Source organism: Sylvia atricapilla, chromosome 14 (assembly GCF_009819655.1).
Source record: "Sylvia atricapilla isolate bSylAtr1 chromosome 14, bSylAtr1.pri, whole genome shotgun sequence".
Lineage (NCBI taxonomy): Eukaryota > Metazoa > Chordata > Aves > Passeriformes > Sylviidae > Sylvia > Sylvia atricapilla.
In genome coordinates, this window is record NC_089153.1 from 11,905,595 (window position 1) to 11,927,415 (window position 21,821).

At 56.7% G+C, this 21,821-nt stretch overlaps 2 protein-coding genes across 2 annotated transcripts in view; both read right to left on the reverse strand.

Annotated features, from left to right (window-relative positions):
• FLT4 (fms related receptor tyrosine kinase 4) overlaps positions 1-5,009 on the reverse strand; it is a 57,666-nt gene extending 52,657 nt beyond the window's left edge. Inside the window, exon 1 of the mRNA XM_066329140.1 lies at positions 4,907-5,009. Coding sequence (XP_066185237.1) covers positions 4,907-4,964 — 58 coding nt within the window. The 5' untranslated portion in view covers positions 4,965-5,009. The remainder of the gene's footprint in view (positions 1-4,906) is intronic.
• Positions 5,010-8,937: 3,928 nt separating this feature from the next.
• LOC136367486 (nuclear factor 7, brain-like) lies at positions 8,938-14,556 on the reverse strand. The gene is made up of 6 exons (XM_066329153.1): positions 14,256-14,556; positions 13,579-13,674; positions 11,731-11,964; positions 11,335-11,354; positions 10,478-10,593; positions 8,938-10,380 (listed from the first exon to the last, which is right to left on the reverse strand). Exons 1-6 carry the CDS (start codon positions 14,526-14,528, stop codon positions 9,836-9,838), a joined length of 1,284 nt encoding a protein of 427 aa, XP_066185250.1. The 5' UTR covers positions 14,529-14,556; the 3' UTR covers positions 8,938-9,835.
• Between the last annotated feature and the right edge of the window lie 7,265 nt (positions 14,557-21,821).

Genomic DNA, 21,821 nt, shown 5'->3' on the forward strand with positions numbered 1-21,821 from the left:
GAGCTGCTCCATGACTTCCCTCTTTGCATGCACCTCCACCAGGAGCAGAGTCAAGCTTTTCCTTTCACCAATTCCTCTGAAACAGAACTGGGATTTCCCAGGCTCTGCCAGGAGTTGTAACCAGCCCTGGGCTGGCTGCTGCAGGCCAGTAAAATTTCATCTCCTTTTTCGCTCTGCTCACTCCGGGGCTCTGCCCATCAGTAACAGGGACCAGGACAGCTTGCAATCCACTTGCCCCTTTCTCGTGGTCCTTTCTGTGAGCAGCCCTGGAGTCTTTGCTACTTTTCACTGCATAGAACCCAAGCAGGGGAGCAGCAGCTGCTGGGTTATTATGTGCTCAGATACAGGAGACCACAGCACTTCCCCCATCAAAGTTTGCCTTCCCCCATCACCCTATCCTCCCTGTTTGCCCAGTGAGAGCCTTTTCCTGACTCCCTAAACTGATCCTCCCTCATTAGCACATGACGTCCGTCCCACGGCACCTCCAGGTTTGGCCGCAAAGGCTGCACGAGGGATCCTCGCCCTGGAAGGAGAGGGCAGAAACCCAGCAAGAAAAACAATTCACTCGTGGGAGAAGTTGTAAGGTGAAATACAAGTCACTGGCTAAAACCTGTTTTTGCTACCTCAGCAGGGAAACGACTCTAGGAGAGACTCCAAGACTCCCCACTTAATATCCTCAGCTTATAAAACTTAGTGGGAGTTTCAGCACCGGCTGCTGCAGGGCCAGGTTTTTCACCCTCCTTCTGCTGAACTTGCACCTAGAGATGGAGCGATTTGCTCGACAAAAGGAGCGGCCACGCGGGGCTCAGAGCTTGTGCCTCCTCGCCGACTTGACCACAGGCCACCTCCGCTTCCACTATTCTGCCTTAACAATGAGGCACCGCAGATGGGCAATAATGCTGTGCCGAAAACATCAGAACTATTCTGACCAAAGAGAAAAAGCCCCCCTGGGACCTGGCTAACCCCCTCTTTTAACAACGTGAAACGAGAAACAAAGGTCTGGGATAGCCAGAGGCAATAAAACCCCTGGAATTCATTTAACCAGTCACTAGATGCCAGTGCAGCTGCAGCAGTATTTCTTTTCCTAATGAAGGACAAAAGCTCTGGCCCAGGGCAAGGCTCAGCTCTGGTCTCCCCGGAAAACCGTGGCATACACCAGGAGGTCACGATCCCCCCCCAGCACCCAGCAGGAGTGGGACCTGTACCTGACTGCTACGCCTCACCCAGCTGGAGATTTGCGGGAGCTGCAGGGGAAGCTGGGGCAGGTCAAGGCAAAACATGGCACCGGGCACCTGCAGCTCACAGTCCAGGGTGAGAACGGGGGGCTTTCAGCTTGAACTAACCACCCGTGGATTTCCTCCTTGCAAACCCATGTATTTTTCCATGCACAACTGCCTGTGGACCCAGGCAAATATCTCGCTCCCACAAGGCCCTGTGAGGGTGAGCTCCACTGCTGCTCGGCAGCGTGCAACAAGCCACCAGCCTCACATCATGCTCCTAACACGGGAATCCACCAGGAGCTGCCTTCTCCAGATGAACTGTGATTTTGCAGCCCTCGGTCACAATGCCCCAGCCTGCCTTTCCCAGCGGAAGAGCTCTGTGGCTTTAGTCATTCCTCACACGGAAACCACCAGCACTGCCAGCTCCCCACCTTCCATGGGCACTGGAGCCTGCGGGGTACGGCCGTGGCAGGGCTTTCTGCTTCTCCCTGCACCTGCAGGAGCTCCCCATCACCCGCAGCTTAATACAGCTTCCCTCTCACCTGGTTTAAATGCACAGCCCTCCCCAGACTGGGAGTGAGGAGTCCCCTGCCTTGCACCCATTGTTTTGGGGCTGTTTCAGTCCATTTAGTGAATGCAACGTCACCTCTGCTGTGCCAGCTGGAGTGGCTGAGGAGAAGGCGAGTGAGATAGGTGCTATCCCCAGGGCTCACCTTGCTTCCCAGAGCTGCTGAGAACTGGACAGCCTTGGGGACCCACCGAGAGCCCCCTCCTGCTCTGCAAGGCAACCTCCAGAGTGTGGTGGATGTCCCCTATGGCTTTGGAGAAACTGCTCCCTGGCCACGGTCCCCTCCCTCCTGCTGCCGTTCCCGTGGGATCCCGCTCTCCCCTTCTTTCTCCAGGAACTGCCTCGGGATGCCGGGAACAGCCTGTTCCCTCCTGGCTGGCTGGGAGCACCTGCCCTTCCCACGCCTGCCCCGGAAAACACCGCAACGACGCAGGGCCAAGAGAAACCCTGGGGACAGTGATCCTGCATGGAGCAAGCCCCCGGGAGAGAGGCAGCAGAGTGGAACGGGATACACTGGAGGAAGCCCCGTCCACCCTGCCTGCACTGGCTGGGGACATTGTGCTGCTGGGGGAGTGTCCCTCTGACCAGACGTCAGTCTGAGCTCAGTGACGCCCTGGTGGGTGTTTGTGCAGGCAGTGAGCCGCGGGCTCGCGTGCCCAAGCCAAATCTCAGGGCGGTAGTTGCAGCTCACTCATATGAAATCATCCTTAAGCAGACAGCAGAGCACAGGAGCCGTGGCTGTCCCCTCCCTGGCAGCCCCCAGGGACCACGGGCTGCATTCCTTTAAACACCCACTCCCCTTGGAGACCCTGGCTCATCGCTGTGGGTTGAGCCTGGTGGGGTTGTTGTGCAGTCAGGGCTGTTGATTGAAAGGGTGTTGCTGAAATGGCCCATGTTTATTACTTGCAATAAAGCAACTGCTTCGAATCCCAGCTGCACAGGCAACTGTTGCTGCTGGCACGGTCAGCGCGGGGCTGTCCGAGCTCCCGGCCGGGAATTCTGTGTGATCCGAGAGGGGAGCAGGCAGCAGCAGCCAGCACAATCGGCTCAGCTCCTACACAAGCACGGGCCCATCCCTCACACAATGGGCAATGCCCTTGGAAGCAGCAAGCCAGTGTCCCCAGCGGGATTATTTGGCTGTGGGGGGCTCAGCACTACTCTGTGTCCAGAATTTTCAGGGAGCACATGGTCTCACAAAGGGTTACCCTGAGAGGCCAAGATGATCTAGAATGCTGGGGCTGATCCTCTGCCTGTTTCCCCAATCTCACTGCCTGGCACAGAGCAACTCCCCAGCTCCACTCCATCCTGGGAGCACCATGGAGCTGGAATGTGTAAGAGTTTTGTGCTCTTACACACAGCATCCTCTAACGTTGGCCCATTTAAACAGGCACTGTGGTGCCAGAACAGACCTTTCATTATCCTGAGATGATTATTTCATCCTTCACAGGTAGAACAGTCTCACACACACATCCCTGATTCCAAGGGGAGCAAATATTTGCACCCCATTGGGATTGTGGTTAATGAGAAAATTGTGCGTCCTTTACACACTGACAAATTGTCCCCATTGATAGAATGGAAGGAGGGGAAGCAAATCCCCATGGTACCATCCCCCAGATGAGCTCCACACCACCCTTCATCGCTGCACTAATCAGGCAGCACTGAGAGCTTCAAAGCTCTGCTCAGCCCTGTGCCGACGAGGCCACACAGCTGCGCTGGCCAGAGTCTCCCGGGCACTGCTCCTGCACCTCCAGGAGATGAAAGAACCCGGCAGCAGCTACACTGTGCTTTACAAACTGCTAACAAGAGAGCTTTGAACAGTTGCTCCCACTGCAATGCCACTGGCAGCAGGTTCCTATCTGCCCAGGCTCCTTGAGCATCTCCTGAGCTCCAGCATCCATTGTGTCCTTTGGCCCCATGACACCAAAGCCATCAGCAGCTTTTTGGGCAGGGCAGGTTGGCACAGAAGACTGACATCACTGCTGGTGATGCTGTTCGTGCCACACCTGCAGCTCTCCTGTGAGCTCACTTCAATGATAGCAGCAAATGCCACTGGTGGTAGCGAGTCACTGAGCTGATGCTACAGAAATTTCTATTTGTGGTCCCAAAATTCATTTCCCCACATTGCAAGGTTGCATCATTACTAACTTTCTTTCAGTCTTGCTCTGATCTGGGCTGTAAATGCTTTACTCGTGCAAGAAAGAGCTCCTCTGGGAGTATCTGGTGGGGTGTCCTGTCCCCACTGCGCTGGCAGTGCCCACCCAGCTCTGCCCTGTCTCATGGGCTTTGCTTGTTGGAAGGGCATTGCAGCCCCATCTCTGCCATGGTTCTGCACTCTCTGCCCAGCAGCCGTTTGCCACAGAAGTGCTATGGGAAGGGAAAGCATTTCACCGGGATCTGCCTCGGGTGACTTCCGAGGCGGACCAGAGCTGGGACAGGCAGGCTGGACAGCCTTGCATGGACCCCCGCCTCCTCGCGCCTTCCTCCCCGGCGCACACAAATTAATGACTCTGTGCGTGAAAAAGTAAATAAACAGCCGGGACTGGCCTCCAGCCTGCCCTCCAGCCGGGCGCGTCCCCGCGCAGCGACATCCCTCCCGCGAGGGTCCCGTGGGGTTTCTCCCCGCTCGCAGCGAGACATCCGCGGCATGAGCACGGCGTGGGGTCCCCTCGGCCCCCCACCTCGCGGGGACCACAGCAGGGTCCTCCAGCCCCGTCCTGTCGCTGCGGACACGCTGTCACCGCCGTCGGGGACACCCGGGCGGGCACGGGGACACCCGGTCCTTGCCGGGGATGGGTCGGGCAGCGCCGGTCTGAGACGGGGCACCCCAGGACGGACTGAGCCGGTCCCCGTCGGGGATTGAGGTCCTCGGGACCGGGAGCGCCGGTCCCAGCCGGGGATGGGGGAGCCCGGGACGGGCAGCGCCAGGGCACGGCACATCCCCGTCCCGGGTGAGGGACGCCGCGGCGGGCAGTGCGGGTCCCTGCGGGGTCTGGGGGACACGCGGGCGGAGGCTCCGAGTCCCGTCCCGTCCCGCCGGAGCAGCCCCGTCCCCAGCGAGCCCGCAGGTGCGAAACGGGCATCAAGGCGGGCAGGGCAGCCCGCAGCCCCGGCAGCTCACCTGCCTCCGAGACAATCCCGAGCCAGAGCCAGAGGGGCAGCGTGCAAACTCTCCTCATCTCCGGGGCTGCCGGCAGGTCCGTGCGATGCGGAGCGGTGCGAGCGCCCCGCGCCCGAGCTCTGCTCCCGCCGCGCCCCAGCTGCGGCGACGCGCGGCGGCGGCGGGCGGGGAGCACCGGGGCCGCTTCCTTTTCCTCCGCCCGCCCGGGCCGCCCGCCGCCCTCCGCCGAGCCTCGGGGCGCCGGGCGGGCGGGGCGGGCCGGGGAGGGGTGGGCGGGGAGGCAGAGGGGGCTGGGGGGAGCGCACCTGCAGCTCCGGGCGCTGACGGAGAATCCGCGCTCTCCGTACCAGCGGGGCTTTGCGCATCCCTTCACACCTGGGTGTCTCCGCCTGTGTGTGTGGGTCTGCATCCCCTGCATCTGGGGGGCAAGTGTGTTCCCCACCCGTGTGCGTGGGTTTGCATGATCCCTGACTCATGGGCACATGAGCACCCCCACACCTGCGTGTATTTTCACACTTGTGTGCACCCTGCACTCGTGTGAGAGTGCCCGCACATCGCCTGTGTCTTGTCTGTGCCTGGGTGCACATCCCGGCCTCTGGGAGCAGAGGGAATACACACGAACACGCTCTCAACAACAACAACACACACGCACTTCACGCGATGGAACACATCTCCCACCTGCCTGCACACACCCCTTCATGTCTGTGCACCCCCTCAGTTCCACACCTCACACCTGTACGGACACACCCAGGCGCACAGTCCTGCACACACGCCTTGAACCTCCCCCCTCCCGCACTCCCTGGGGCACAGAGACACACACACGCACTTGGCTGTGCTCACATTGCACCCTTATCCATCGGGGCAGCAGCAGGGCCCCCCACCCGCGCTGTCCAATGCCAGCAGCGTGGAACAGCCACGTTGCCCCTCAGCACCGTTCAGTGTGACACCGGCACGGTTCTGTGGCAGGTACACACCAAACCCCGCCGTGGTGTTGGCAGACGAGCGGTGCCGCCCCACTGGTGCCAGCGGCGCTGCCCCCACAGCGCTGCCACCGCGAGCGACAGCGGCTCTGGCTCGGAGCGAACGGGCTGCGAATGCGCCGCAGACGGAGGCGACGGCAGAGCTTTGGGAGCGCGGTGGCACAGCCCCGGCCAGCTGCCCGTGCACCCAACGAGTGCTGAACGGATAAATTAACACGGACCCGCGCTGCGCCCCGGAGGATTATTAATTACGCTGACTTGTAGGCAGTAAAGAAAGCCTGAATGAAAGCCATGTGCTCGTGGCTTCAAAAAGGCAGGAAAACTTTCGGTGCACTCAACTGCTCGTGTTGCCAAACCCGCAGAAGAAATCACCCTGTCCTTCTCCTGGAACCCTCAGAGGGACTCTAAGTCTCAGAATTTATTTTACCTGACTCCCCCCATCCTGATTAGTGAGTTTTAAATACAGAGTGCCAACTCCATCATTTGTCACTTCATCTTGGATCACCTCCCTCCTGGATCCCAGCAGAGCAGAAAGCGACCATGTCCCTCCACCCCAGGTGGGTGTCCAAGCCCCTACAGGTTTGTGGAGAGACTTCCAAAACTTGCCATGATAAGGGAGAGCTGGAATGTCACAGAGGGGTGCCACTGCACAGCACTAAGGAGTGCAGAGCTGAAGTTGCGAGATCAGACCCCTCCCAAGTGACAGGGGCTGTGATCAGGGACGGGGCAGCCACGCAGTGCACCCCGGGGACAGCATCGGGCTCAGTGCCCCTGAGCGGTGAGGGGTGGACACCGACAGAGGCATGAATCCTTCACAGCACCGCTGAGCTGCTGGCAGAAGCGCACAGTCAGAGGGTGCTGGAGAAGCTGACTGCGAGAGGAGCAGAGTATCTGACGCGGGGTTGGGGGGAGAGGCATCTTCTGGCACCCCAAAAGTCAAGGGATTTGGCATCCTCCCCTCGCCGCAGTCCGAACGCGGCCGGGACCAGCCCGTCCATGCCGCCATCTAATGGCGGTAACTGCGGGACACCGGCGAGGGCTCGCCCCGCCACGGCGGGGAATTTTCCATCACAAACGCAGGGCGACTGTGGGACCGATGGGATCTTTCCATTGTTGCGGCCCTGGGAAACAAAAGGATATTATTTTAAAATCTTGTCCCCATTCCAGCACGTGGGGGGACCCGAGGAAGCAAAGGCTTCCCCAAAGCGCTGGATAAAGACACACACAGATCACAGAAGGCTGCCAAGGCAGGAGTTGCTGGACACCGCCCAGTCCTAGCATAACTATGGGAAAGGGACACTGGGGTGGCTCTGGGACAAAGCCATGTGGTAACCCACAAGAAAAATACAGCCTGGCCCAGGGAGAAGATGGCATGAGCCAGCTCTGGCAGGTGCAGAGTCCGGATGCTGGGGTGAGCGGTGCTTTAACCCCATGGTGCCCACTCTCTCTCCCTATCCCCTCCTGCCTGAACCCAGGCTGAGCTCAGGTAGTCATTGCATTCTCACCTATGGTTCCTATTCCACGGTGCTCTGGTTTGTCAGAGAAATGTGTTTTTCAGGCAGCATTTAGTGGCAGACTGCATTTCCTCACTGCATGCACAGCAGCCCAGAGCAGCATTTTCGCTGTTTGCAGGAGCTGCTCTGCCTCCCCAGCCTTGCCCTGCCAGCAGGGCCAGGTAAGGACATTACACCCCGAAACGTGGCTCTGCCTGGGAGCAGCGGGCCACGGCCACCACACACAGCCCAGCAGGAGAAGGGAGGACGCACTTCCTCAGGAGCATTTGGGACAAGTGGATTTGGCTGCTCTCCAGCTCTGCCTTAGGCACGGGGAGGGTGTGGGAGGTGGCAGCAGTGGCACACGCTGGCAGCCTGTGCCATGGCGCTGGCCCACGCAGCACACGGCAGCGGCACACGGCAGCGCTGGGCAGCGGGAGCTGGCAGACAACAAAGCCTGCCTGTGCTCAGCCCTGCCAGAGCCTGGCAGATCTGCTTCCCCTCACACCTCGCGGATGCTGCCTGCTGCTGCCCAGCCGAACCTGGCTGCAGTTTGGAGCAGGCCGGGGAGCTGACGGGAATCAGCTTTCCCCAGTGTAATTCCTGCTGTGATCAAACCAGCCTCACCTTTCCAGAGGCTCCCAGCTCTTACAGGGGGTAACATAGCCCAGCTCACAGCACCATTTCCAAGCCAACAGCTCTTTCTTCTCCACTCTTATTTCAGCTGAGGCCGTGGGGCACCGGGAGGAGGAGATGAGAGCTGGAAAAGGAGGCTGAATCCAGCTCATGGGCTCAGCACTCACTGGCTAAAGGCAAACCGAGCGCCAGGAGGGAGCACAAACCCCCAGCATCCCTTCCACACCCAACCCCCGAGCAAGGCTGCACAGAGCAGAGGTTTCCCAATCACTGGGAGCAGCCCTGGGCTGTGCTCAGTGCTCCTGCACAGGACACATCTGCCTAAACCCTGCATGGGACATCCTCACCTCTGGCTTCTTCTCCTGCTCTGGCACAAGCATTAGGCACCCCCAGCCCTGGCACACTGCAGCAGTGCTGCACAGGAGAGGCAATGTCCCTTGTGGCACCACGAGGGAACAGGGTCCCTGTGCCATCCCTGCTGGGCAGGCAGATGGCCAGTGAAAGCCTTGCTTTGGCAAGTGTCCCTGTGCCCAGCTGTGGGAGCTGGAAAGCCTCACACCTGGCCCTTCCCACACCACAGAAAGCTGAGGCATCTGGCTCCAGCCAGCACTGAGGACTATGAAGTACTGGGGAGCTCTGGCCTCTGCTTTGAGCCTGGAATGGATTTGGGTGGGAAAAACATGACATTTCCACCCACACCAGGCACTGCCATCCTCCCTCCCACCCACCACTTCCACCAGCCAGGCTTGGACCCATCCCAGCACCTCTGCTGACTCATGAGGCAGAGACACTGCCAGCACCTCGTGGGCACAAACCACAGCAGCCAAACCCCCTTGACTTCCCCCCAGAGACCTCTGCCTGCCCTCCTGCAGGTGCAGTGCTGCCAGCAGGGCCACAGGGGGCTGACAGGAAAAGAGCCACATTCTTGCTGAATTTGGAAAGAATTGGAACTTGACATTTTTCATATGTACAAATCCTTAAGACCCAGCCAGGCCAGAGATGGCAAAATCTTAAAACAGTGTTGCCCAAGATCGGGGCTAGGCTCAGAGGACCTCTCTCCCTTGTTCTCAAACAGCAAATGGTGAAAAGCCATGCAAAATGTGCAGAAAGTGCTCCAAGGAACTACGTGGGAACAGTGGAAGCAGTGTGCAGGCACAGAAGAGCCAGGGCTGGAGCAGGGCTCGGGGGGCTGCTCGGTGCCCCCAGGCTGTGGCACATCCCAGAGGAGCAGATTCCCCTAGGACACAAGCCTCAAGCGCGCCCAGCAAGCACCACTGGCTTTCTAATGAGCTTTAATAGTGAGTGAGGCGAGGGAGTCGTGCTGCAGTCCCTGGGCTGAGCACCGGGCTCCCTCTGCTGCCGGCCTGGAGCCCTGCCCCGGGAAGCTCTTCCAGCACAGGATGCCCACGGCCGGGATGGGGAGCTGAGAAGCACCCGGTGGTGCCCCGGGACCGCTGCCCTCCTCCACGGGCCTTATGGGTGGGGCACAGAGAGGCAGGAGGCGCCAGCAACCCACAGCCACCTCTCCTGCAGCCCCGTGGCTGCTGTTACTGAACTGTGCTGTGCTCAGGAATGGGAGGTTATTCTTCTAGGGGTACCAGGAGCTTCTGTGAATGCCTTGTGGCAACCACAGCCACGGCACAGGGAAGGCAGGGCAGACAGGACCTGGGAAGAGAGTCATCCCCTTCTTCTTCCCAAAACCCAAACCAAAACACCTCCTCCAACATACATCAGGCTTGTGTGCAGAACTGGCCTCCAGTGCAGCCCAGGGCAGGAGCCAGGCTGGTGTCCCCAGTGCACCCTGGTCCCTCAAAGGACCCTCACAGGGCCAGGTGACAGAGGCGCATGGGCTCCACGTTGTCCCTCCCGTCACTGAAGCAGGTGCTGAAGAAGGGGCAGTATCTCTCTGCAGAGACCTGGTGGAAGGTGAAGAGGTGGGACATGTCCCCAGCGTCAAAGAAGCTGACAGTGCCCTCCTGGCAGTCCAGGAAGACGCCCACTTTCCGCGGGGGCCGGCGCGGGGCCAGGCGCACCCAGGGGGTGGCAGCAGCCCAGTACTCCGTCCTGTTCCGCAGGCGAAGGGTCCAGTAGCCATTCTCTGGGCACAGCTTGACCTTGGCTGCCCGGTCCACAGTCTCAGCAGCCACCCCCAGGTCCCACTTGGTTTTGGTGCCCACCCAGACCTCCCAGTAGTGCCGGCCGCTGCCGAAGGCCTGCGAGCCCAGGACGTTGACGCACTGACGGAAGCGCCGAGGGCTGACGGGAACAGCCTGGGCTTGACTCCTCTCCGTCACTGCTGTCAGATCCCTGGAGAGCACCAGGTTGGGGTGGGCTGACTCAGGGTCAAAGGTGAGCGGGGCAGGAGCTGCAGAGACATCAAGCATGAGATTTCAGTGGCTGTATAACCCCTCTGCAGAGCACCCCGGGCCCACCACACCCACCCCTCACGGCGATGTGCTCACCAGGGCAGATGGAGCGCAGCATCTGCCTCCAGAAGATGTACTGCAAGGGACCACTGTGGCTGTCCCTGTAGTGCTGCAGGTCCAGGGCAGGCTGGCTCTCAACACGCACAGAGGGCCTGGGACAGAGACAGGCAGGCAGAGTCAATCCCTCTGCTGAGCCACTGCCAGTGCAGGCAGGAAAAGCACGGGCAGGGCTGCAGGACAGTGCTGCATGTCAGATTTGGTAAAGACAGGACACAAATATCTCTGCTTGCTCTGCCTGATGCAGCTCTGCCCCCAGTGCAGTGAGTGGTTCAGGGAAGAGTTGTCCAAGACAGAGCCAGCAGCACTGCGCATGGAGCAGTGACTCCTGGCAAACTCACACCCAACAGGATTCCTGCATGGCTGAACAGGGCCTGTGGAGTCAGGAGGCATCCCAGGGAGGAGACAGGGACACACCCCTCTGTGGCAGTTCTGGCCCTCAGCTACTCCCAGCCTCAGACAAACCTGCACCTCAGGGTCACTTGAGGTGCAGCCTCATGAGTAGCAGAGAAGCAGAAGTAGATGAAGGTCAGGGAGAAGATGAAGCACTCAAAGTCTGTTCCCTCTCTTGCAGCATGCATGGCTCTTGCACCCATTCCAAACCACTGTCTCCTCTACCCACTCTTCCAGCCATGTCAACACGTAGGATGCTCCCTGGGAAGAGCATCCAGTGTATGCTGGGGACCAGCCTCCACCTTGCAAAGCAGCAGCAACTTCCTTAGCAATTTGCAATGCTTTTAAAACTTGAGATAAAGTGCCTCTCCCATGCAGTCCCAGCCAGGGACTAAGATAAGCTCCTAAAAAGGGAATCAGCGCCTTTCATGCCAGACACGTACCTGATATCCAGGCTCTCCACCTGCAGTGAGAAGCAGAGAGAATTAGCAGTCGCTCTAACTCATGCAGCTGCACAAATAAGTTCCTTGTCCTGCCTCCTGCAGCCATACAGCACAGAGAGAGGAAACCAAGCTACCAGGATCCACATCCTGGGGAAAACTGTCTGGGCACTTGGATGGAAAATGAGGAAGGCTCCCAAGACCTACCACATCTGATGTCACTGTATCCCTTGTGGATGAAGTCTCCAGACTCCAAGAGACTGGGTAAATAATCCAGAGCGATGGCAGTGAGAACGATTTTGGGGTACAGCCTAGTGCTGTCATTAAAGACTCGCCCATCTCAATTTGAGATCCTGAAACATCCCTCAGCCTCCTGCCAGAGTCAGCAAAGCATCTTACCTCCAGCAGTGACACATCTTCCATCTTGCTCAGGGTCTGCTTGACGTGCTCAATGTCCCTCTGCAGCACTTCCATCCCCTCTTCCAGCTGGCCAATGTGCCTGTGCAGCTGGGCTAGTGACTGCTCCTCCTTCTCACCCAGTTCTGCCAGCACAGCTCTCTCCTCTTCCTCCAGGATCTGATGAAGGTGAGCAAACTCAGCCCGAACCTTGAAGTTCAGCTCCTCAGAAACTTTCTGAGCAGAGGGAAGAGGCAGAAGGTGAGTCCAACAGCTAAAAGACACAAGTAGGTGCACAGGATGACTGTGGCTGTTACTCTGCTTACAGAGCCCTGGAAATCTGAGGTTTAGACATAACAATGACTTTTTGGATGGAGAACAGGACACAAGAACAATCTTCAAGGCTGCAGAGCCAAAGGAGAAAACAAACAAACAAACCCAGAAAAACAGCTCCACCAAATGCCTGGTCACTGTAACTAGAGATCCTCACATGCAGCAACAGCCCTCTCCCACACCACCAGGAATTTGCCTGTGGGCAAGACTGGAGCACTTTAAATTTTGTGGAGCTGCAGACTCAGCTGTTCAGGTTAGCTTGCATTTATTTCACATCATTCCAGACCCTGAGCAGAGCTGCCTGACAGTCAAGCTGCACAAACTAATCTCTGTCATTAGGGCTGATAAAATCCCATTCAGCTCTATCCAGCGGTCACTTTTTCCCAGTTGTTTATTTGCCAGCCAACCTTGTTGTGCTCTCACTGCCTTCCTGCCTGTTTACAAGAGACAGCCAATGACTTTTTATTTTCTTTAAATCTTAAAGCTTTTCATCTCCAAGTGCAACCTTAGCTCTCATTACTTTCTCAAGGAGTGCTTCTTGAAGTGCACATTCCTTTCTCCCCACAGGAAACCCATCTCCCTCAGAGATCCGAAGCTTCACCAGCCTTCTCTTGCTCTAGCAGGTGTTTGTGCTGACACACCAGAACCACAGAGGAGGTGCAGGGCCTCCCAGTTCAGATCAGCGATTTTCTCCTTTACTCTTGAGACACCTCTTGGCTCTTGCATAACAACAGGAAAACACGTGCTCATTTGCTAATAGTTCTCCATTAATCTCAAAGGTCTACTCCACATCTGGCAAGAGGACAGAGGCTTGAAATGGTGCAGGCTGGGGGATCAGAGGCTCCAGTCAGAAGACAGTGGGTTTTTCCCCTCCTAGTTTTATCTCATCTCTGAACTACTTCTATTTCCCTTTAACTCCCTTCCTTGGTTTTAACGCTTTTAGGCCACCCAAGAAAGCAGCACAGTCACCTGGGGCAGTTCTCACTTCACAGATCTGTACCAACAGGGAGCCTCGTCCCTCTCAAGCACATGAAGAGCACTCAGGTCCCTCACTCACCTCAGAGCTTTGCAGTGAATCCCAACACAGGGATTCAAGGCCAGCACTCTTGCAGTGCCAAGCCTGCCACTGACCCAGTTCCTTCAGCTTTGCTGCCATCCCTTCAGACATGAGAGGATTTTGGAGCTGCCAAGAGTTAATGCTCTCCTAAAGAGGCAGCACTGCAAACCAGAGCAGGCTGCCCACAGCTCTCACCACTCACCATGTCTCAGCTCTGCCATACCAATGCACTTTGTAAACACTGCATTAATGAGTGCTAATGCTCCTCCTAAAACCCCTGTTGCACATCCAGCAGTGATTAGCTTGGGCCTACAAGCAGGGGACTGTGAGTCTAGATCTCCACTGTTACTCATCTAGATTTTTACAGGAAGCTGAGCTAAACCTCAGCTGAAGTGATACACACATCCCCTGTGAGCACTGCCCCAGAAGCTGCCCGAAGAGCAGCTCCCACAGGGTGTTACCATCAGGCTGCAGATGTCCTCCTGCACCACATGCTTTCTCTGCAGCAAGTTCTCCATCTCCTTCTGACGAGCTTGCAAAGCATCTTCCAGGTGCTTCTGCAGGAGCAAGGAAAAGAAGGTAAGGAGGCTATTTCACCACTCTACTGTGATTTGGGAACAGTCACAATTCCTATGGTTAGCATCAGAAGAATCTCATATCAAGGCTGTAAGGAGAAACAAACACCTGATGCACAGCCTTGAAAATTAAGTTATCTGCGCATGTAATTAATCCAATTTATTTTTACCACTGGGAGCTCCAGCCTGGAATATGTTTGCACAAGCTTTAAATGCTGCATGTGGTGAAGGGACTGTCCCCTCAAGCAGAGCACCTGGCACAAGCACCTCTCACCCCACTCACCCCACTCTCACTGAGTGACCATGTCCTTAAATGAGAAATGGCAAAGCTGTGGTTGGAATCAGACACAGCAGTGAGGGAAACAAATGGAAAAGTGTTCAAAAGAGAAACAACTGTAAGGAAATAGGGAGAGGGACTAGTCAGGAAGAGACATAAACATCACTGCACTTGAGTCAGATAAGGCTTCACAGTGAGGGAACTGCCTGTGGGAGGAGAGGTGGTGGCTGCACAGGGCTCATGTGGCACCTGTCCCATCCTCCCCAGCCTGGCAGAAGCCACTCACCTGCATCTTCTGCTGGTTCTCCTCGGAGCCGCAGCGCCGCACCTTCTCCACCAGCCCCGAGAGCAGGTAGTGCGTGCGGAAAGCGCGGCTGGGGAACTTGCGGCGGCACTGCGGGCAGGAGGGGACCTGGGCGCAGCTGTCCCAGTACTGCTGGATGCAGCCCTTGCAGAAGTGGTGCATGCAGTCCAGCATGACGGGCTCGCTGAACAGCTCGCAGCAGATGGCACAGGTCAGCTCCTCCCGCAGGCTCCGGTCCTGGCTCCGGCCGGCCATCCCTGCTGGCACACGGGTCCCACCCTGAGCGTCCTGCCCACCACCACACACAAACCCCAGTCCCTCTGGACTGCGCCGAACTTCTGCCGCCCCCGCGGTCTGGGGCGGGGTTTGGTTACCAGCCCTCGGGCGGGAGCCTGCCCAGCTGTTACCCCGGTGTATGCAGCGCTGGAAAGCCCCGAATTACAGAGCAGCCCTGCCCGAGGGTCACTCCCTTCGCACGGTGACAACTTTCAATTTCCCCTCACTCCAGCGAAAGTGCTCAGTGCGTCTGACAGGCCTCGGCCCTGTGTCCCCGCAGGGCCCCAGCGCAGCCGGCCCGAGGGCTGTCGGCACCACCCGCATCCCGGGGAGCTCCAGGGCCGCTGCGGCACCGCCGCTGCCGTGCGCGGTACCGCTCCGGCTCGAGTCCCGCGGTGCGCACCGCCCGCGCCCCCGGGCACAGCCCCGGCCCCGCCATCCCAGGGACCCCACCGTGCTTAGTTTAGCCCGGCCCGGTTCGGCCTGACCCAGTCTAGTCTACTCCAGTCCAGTTCGGTCCGGTCCCGTCCCGTCGCTCTCCCACCTCCGACCCACCGAACTCGGGGCCTCCGCCACGCCCCTCCCGCGGATTGACGCCGGCTCTGACCAATCACAGCACGAAGACACCGCGCGCCCGCCAGCTCATTGGACGGAATCCCGCGGAGGGGGCGGGGCGGGGCCCCGGCATGTGACGCGATCGCGGGCGAGCGCGGCGGGGCAGCTGTGGGGGTTCACGCGCCGCCCGCGGGAAGGCGCGTGCGAGACCGACTGGACTGGACTGGACTGGACTGGACTGGACTGGACTGGACTGGACTGGACTGGACTGGACTGGACTGGGCCGGACTGGACTGGGCCGGGCTGGGCTGGGCTGGGCTGGACTGGACTGGACTGGATTGGCCTGGACTGGGCGGGACTGGGCCGGACTGGACTGGACTGGGCCAGGCTGGACTGGACTGGATTGGCCTGGACTGGGCGGGACTGGGCCGGACTGGACTGGACTGGACTAAGCTGGACTAGATTGGACTGGACTGGGTCGGGCTGGACTGGATTGGATTGGATTGGACTGGACTGGACGGAGCTGGACTGGACTGGACTGGGCCGGACTGGACTGGGCCGGGCTGGGCTGGGCTGGGCTGGGCTGGACTGGACTGGACTGGATTGGCCTGGACTGGGCGGGACTGGGCCGGACTGGACTGGACTGGGCCAGGCTGGACTGGACTGGATTGGCCTGGACTGGGCGGGACTGGGCCGGACTGGACTGGACTGGACTAAGCTGGACTAGATTGGACTGGACTGGGTCGGGCTGGACTGGATTGGATTGGATTGGACTGGACTGGACGGAGCTGGACTGGACTGGACTGGGCGGGACTGGGCCGGACTGGACTGGACTGGGCCAGGCTGGACTGGACTGGATTGGCCTGGACTGGGCGGGACTGGGCCGGACTGGACTGGACTGGACTAAGCTGGACTAGATTGGACTGGACTGGGCCGGGCTGGACTGGATTGGATTGGATTGGACTGGACTGGACTGAGCTGGGCTGTCTCGTCCTTTTACTACTCGTATACTGCCCCTGCACCTCCCCTCTCTGGCCTTACACTTTCCTGCCCTGTCTTGCACTGCCCCTGCACTGCCCTGCACGGCACAGCTCCTGCCCCACTGCTGCATTCAGTAAAGGCCGCAGAAATGAGCTCCAGGCCAAAGCACCCTGTCTCTCCCCTGCTCACAGTACCTACAGAACACAGCTCTGGCCAACGCTTTGGGGTCACAGCTTTGGGTTATCTCATAAATCACGAGGGCTGCAGGCTTGTTAGCGAAAGAAAGAAAGAAAGAAGGAAGGGTTTTCATCCTTGTGTGGTCACCTGATGATGGGAAGTGGCAGACACTGGTGGACATGTGAGAGAAATCACAAGAACTTTCACTACTGGAAACAAAATCAAATCAAACTGAAAGGAGAGGGGACACAGGGACTCACAAGAGCTCCACAGACCACCTGTCTCCTTCCTAACCACCGTTAGAACCAGAGCATGCCCCCAAAACGGCAATGTGCCAGAGACCGTCCACCTACTGCCCTCCTCTTCCTGGTGCTCTGTTTCCTCATTACAGCAGCGCAATTAGAGCAGAAAGTATCTCTGCCCATCTTCATTTGCTTGTCTGAGGGATTTTCCCAGGCTTTCTCTTGCACTGTGCGTGCTGGGTCACTGGCGTGTGGCCACAGCAGAGGCAGGCAGGCGTTGGCCTCTGCCTTGTCCCCAGCAGCCCCTCGGGCTCACACGCTCAGCCACAGCCCCATGCTGGTGTTTGGACTTGGAACATCACTGCATGCATGAGGAACAATCAGTCCTGGGGATGTTGGCCATGGGCAAGTGAGGTGCACCCCTTGGCCTCTGGTTGACCAAGCAAGTGACATCCATGGACACCAACAAGGTCAGGCCACGGCCAAATGGGCTGGCAGCTCCCACACAGTTATTGTGGGGGCTCAGGACTGCTCCAGCTCTCTGAGCAAGGTGGGTGTTGGCTGCACCCTCCTGCTCCAGTACCCATGGTGGCTCTGGGACAGGGATGCTCAGTCCCCACTGCTCACTGGGCACTGGGGGACAAGAACTCACTGGGCAGGGATTGTTCCCAGCAGACTGAACCTGCTCCCATTGCTGCCCTTACCACTGCACATGGAAGAATGCCCCTGGGAATATCGCTAGGATGATAACACTGGGACATAGGGATGACACAAGGATCCAATCTCCTCTCAGCAGTTACTTCATGCAGCAAAACCACAGTTCCCACATTTAGATCTTTGTGCTTCCACTAGGCTGGCTCTCACCCTGTGAACATGCCAGGGCTGACTGGGAGCAGTGCCAGTGCCAGCCCAGTCGCAGTGGGACAGTGGCTGGTGTTACCTCCCATCCTCCTGCCACGTGCCAGCAATCCTGAGAAACAGCTGGCTTTGGACTTGTGGATTTTGGATAGGAGGTGAATCATGTGCTTAGGTGCATCCTTTTGAGAAGGAAATGGCTTTGTCATCTGTGGCCAGCCTGCTGGCTTTGCCACCAGTCCTCTAGGAGACATAATAAACTATGCACAGACACACAGACATGACTCCAGCACAGGACACACAGCCTAGGGGTGAACCAGGATGCTGTTTCCCTACTTGTTGCAGCACCGTGATCCTTTATTTGAGAGGCTCTGCAGAGAAGTAAAAGCACGAACAATTGCTTTTTAGCAGAGATCTGGAATGTGCTGTGAAAGGTTATGTTTCCCCAGCAGCCCAAGCCAAAAGTGTTGGGAGGTGTCCCTGTGAATCAGGATCTGTGCTGTGGTCAGAGCTCATCTCTCCCTGTTATGGAGTCCAGAAGGTGACAGCTTCCTGTAGCCCCATTGGTTGGAGAGGCTGTAGCTGGATAACTGAAGCTTCACCATGAAACAGCAGAATTTGGGATAGCTCAGCTGATGTTGAACTTCCCCATCAGCTCCCCTTTTAGCCCCGGATGGAGCCTACTCCTGGTCCTTCTGTACAGTGTGAACAGCAGGAGCATCCTCTTGGCATGGCACCAGCCTGGGCAGTGCCAGCACATACCCTCCCAGGACTGGTATGAGGCTGTGGGATGCTGCTCTCCTGGAACTGATGCTCTGCACCAGAGTGTGGAGCTGCCAGCTTGGGTTCACGTGCTGCAGGACATCCTTCAGCACCCAACAGTGTCCTGGAACACCTGATTTATAGGTTTTCCCAAATAACCCCCCTTGCTGCCAACAGAACCTGTCGCTCATGTAAAATTGCTTATTTCCATCTTTGCAGGTTTGAGCTGCAAATGCAGATTTTGGAGCCAAAGGAGGAGTGGCACTCTTTTACCATGCGCTGCACCGATCCAGCAATCCAAGAAGAAAGTTCTAATACAGATGGGGATGTCCTTGTCATGGCCATTTCACTTTCTGGGACATCAACTACAAGGTCTAAAACTAGCAGTGAGTGGCAGTCATTTCCCAATGAACACGTCTCCCTTGTGGGGATTGAAAACACACACCCGAGCGTCCCCTGGTCTTGGATTCTTGTTTCAGTGCTCCTGGCATCTCCTTCTTTTCAGCACTCACTTCAGTTGGCAATGTAATGTTTTTCTTTCTTTTTTTAGCATATCCCTCTCGGGAGGCTCCAAGCTCTGGGCTGGGAACACTGTGTTTGAAGAGTTTGATTATGCACTGGGGAGGTGAAGGATAACATGGATTGAGAAGGGTTTGACTCTAAGCACATGGATTAGGTCCAAAACTCTTCATCACTCTCTGTTCCGTGCAGTAAAGATGTATTCTTGGAGATGGGTGTCAGAGGAACTGTTTGGCCTTGCAGGAGGAGGGGGATGAAGTGGGCAGTGCAGTGGGTCTAACTGCCAGGAAGCTTCCCTGGGATGTCAGCAAAACACGAGGGGAAGGGGAAGCAACTGCTGATTCCAGTATCAGTCCCTTGTGTCAGCTCTCCAGATGCAGGCAGGGAAATTCCATGGAGGACAAGAAACTTTGCATTTTGATTTCCCTGTTTCACTTTGGTTTGAGTGCAAACACACTCCAAGGACTTTGATTCCTCTGCATCCTGTTCTCCTGGAGTCTGTCCTGGAGGATCCTGTGGCTCTCCCTGAGCAGTGCCCAGCTGTGGGACAGGAGAGGGGCAGAGGGGTAAACTGGGGTTGATCTTTTCCATGTGCTGATCTGGACAAGCCCCAGGTGAAGGACTCTCTCGGGGTGGGGATGGGGTACCTTAAAGCCAGCCCTTCCTACTGCCCTTGGAATCTCTGGTCAGGAAGGAGTGGGATGCTGCTGGTCCAGGAGAAATCCCCAGACTCCCCACGTCCCCAAAAGCAGGCTGAATCCCAGGAATTTGGCTCCTGGGGCTCCTGCCAGCTCTTTCCTGCACTGAGACCAGGAGGGGGAAGAAGTGGAAAGGGATTTCTGTAAACAGAAATAAGAGTGAAAGAAGAAGGGATGAGTTAATAGCAGCATCAGTGCTAATGGATATTACACTTCCCTCCGTGACCTCAGCTGCAGGGACATGATTTAGAGGCCTCGGTGAGAAAGGCAAGCAGGAAATGAAGCAATGCTCTGAGATATGGTATCTTTGGATAAATAGCTGCAGGAGGAAGGTGACCAGAGGTGGCCATTATTTGCCAATATTTTCTTCCCAGTCCCAAATGATATTGCTGTTTTGCTAAAGCCAGATCCTTCAAGGCTGTGGAACCTCTGAAGTTGACTATGAACTGGCAGCCATGGTCCAGCTAAAAGCCCTGTAGAGATGGCAAGAGGTGTTGAGCAGGTTCAAGCTATCCTAAACATGCCATGAAGGACCCAGGTGAAGTCAGGGCAGAAGTCTGAAGGTTTGTGTCATTTTTCCCCTCATGTATCCAGGAGAAGGGCTGGGGATCAGCATGGACAAAACCATCTCCTACTACACAGAGGAAGGGAAACAAGGTCTGAAACAGGCAAAGGAGGATGAACATGGCCTAATCATGTGGTGGGTTTTTTTGGTTGTTTTTGTTTGGGTTTTTTTCCCCTAGGAATGCTCAAATTACTGCTCAAGTCCCAGGGGACCAGTTTCATATGCTACCAAACTTCTCAGCTCAGGCTCCTTCCCCAGGACTCCTTGTGTGAACCATCATGAGCAGGCCTGTCAGGCAGTCTGTCCTGCCCTGTGAGATTCCCCATGCCACCCCTCTGGGCAGCCAAGAATCCATCAGGTTTGCATTCCACCAGCATCCTTCAGCTCCCCACACCCAGGCGCCAAAACCAGGAGATTTCTGCAAATATTAACATTTCTGGCTGCCACCTGTTTGCCTGTTTACTCTGAGCTGTGCAGGAAACCTCTCTGATACTCCACATGCAGCATGGGCTTGGCCAGAACAGCTCTGTCCTCTCAGCCTGCTCTGTGATGGGTTGTGTGTCAGTCCTCAACCCACCCCTGGTCACTGCGTGGAGGATGCCTGGAATGCTCTTCTCCTTCACTTGGATACCTGGTTCAGGGTGCTGAGCTACACAGATGTGCTAAACTGCCCCTTCAGAGCCTGAAGAATTTGCAGGTTTTGATTTTTAATTTTTTTTAAGGTTTCTGACCTCGGCTCTCTATAGGAGGTGTGTGGGAAAGGTCTTCATGACCTCATCTTACAAAAACGGGCTGGGCAGGCTTGGCTGCTCAGGATGCTGGAGTCTTGTCCATTAGCATCCACATTCCAGGGTCAGAACACAGTAGCCATGAAATCCGCACCTGTGGTCCCATCACATACCCAGATTGCTTTCTCCTGTCTGGGCTGAGGCTGTCTGCTCTTTTCATTACTTGCATTAGAGACATCTACAGAGCCCAGTTCTCTCCCTGATGTCACATAGGAAAGTCTTCAGTCCATTCAGTGGAAAAGGAGAGAATTCATTTACTGTCACACAGACTTCAAAAGCCAAGGGATGATTCTGCAGAAGATTTCACAAGAATAGTATTTCTCAGTCGAGCATTTCACACACAGCACAGGTTATTTGGCATAAATGTCCTCCCTTGCTATTTATTTTGTATTTTGCTATCTGAGAAAGATGCAGATGTGCTCCAAAATCTCAGTCATTTTGGAGAAACTCTGACTCCACACTGCCTGCAGCTCAGCAGCCTCAGCCTGGAGGCACTTCCTGTGCTCCCAGGAGGATTTAAAAGCAGCTTTTTACAACCTGGCTCTACTTCTCCCCCTTCCACTTTCTTATAGCCACACACCGAAAACTGGAGCCCGAGAATCACCAAAGTGGTCACCAGAAACAAAATGAAAGAAATTCAGTTGCCATTTAACGAGACAACAATCTCCCTTAAAAAAATAATTGAAGTGGCTGTACCTGTGTTAAAAAATCTGAAAGATCTTCAAAGAGATTTTCTTTCTGGAGCTGTCACCATAACAACGAATGTTTGCAAAGGAGGTAATGGGGAGGGAGCAGGGAGAGATGCGCCCTTGGTAAGCACAGAGTGCCCTGCCTGGCCACACAGCTGATGGCAGTAGGTGATGCCAAGGATGAGGGGCAGGTCAAACCAGTGTAGTCCTGGGAATATGGCACAAACCTGAGCTGTTGCCAGTGTCTGTACTGGTGAGGTTGTGGCTGTGCTTGATTGGGCAGCTCACTGCACTCAAATCCTATGTCAGAGCTGCCCTGAACAGTCCTGGGGCCAGGGCTGCCACAGAAACAAGGCTGAAAGCGAGGCAGGGGCAGGGAGTGGCCTTCAGGAGGCTGCAGCTCCTGCCTCTGGTTTTTGGCAGTACAGTAAATACTGAGAT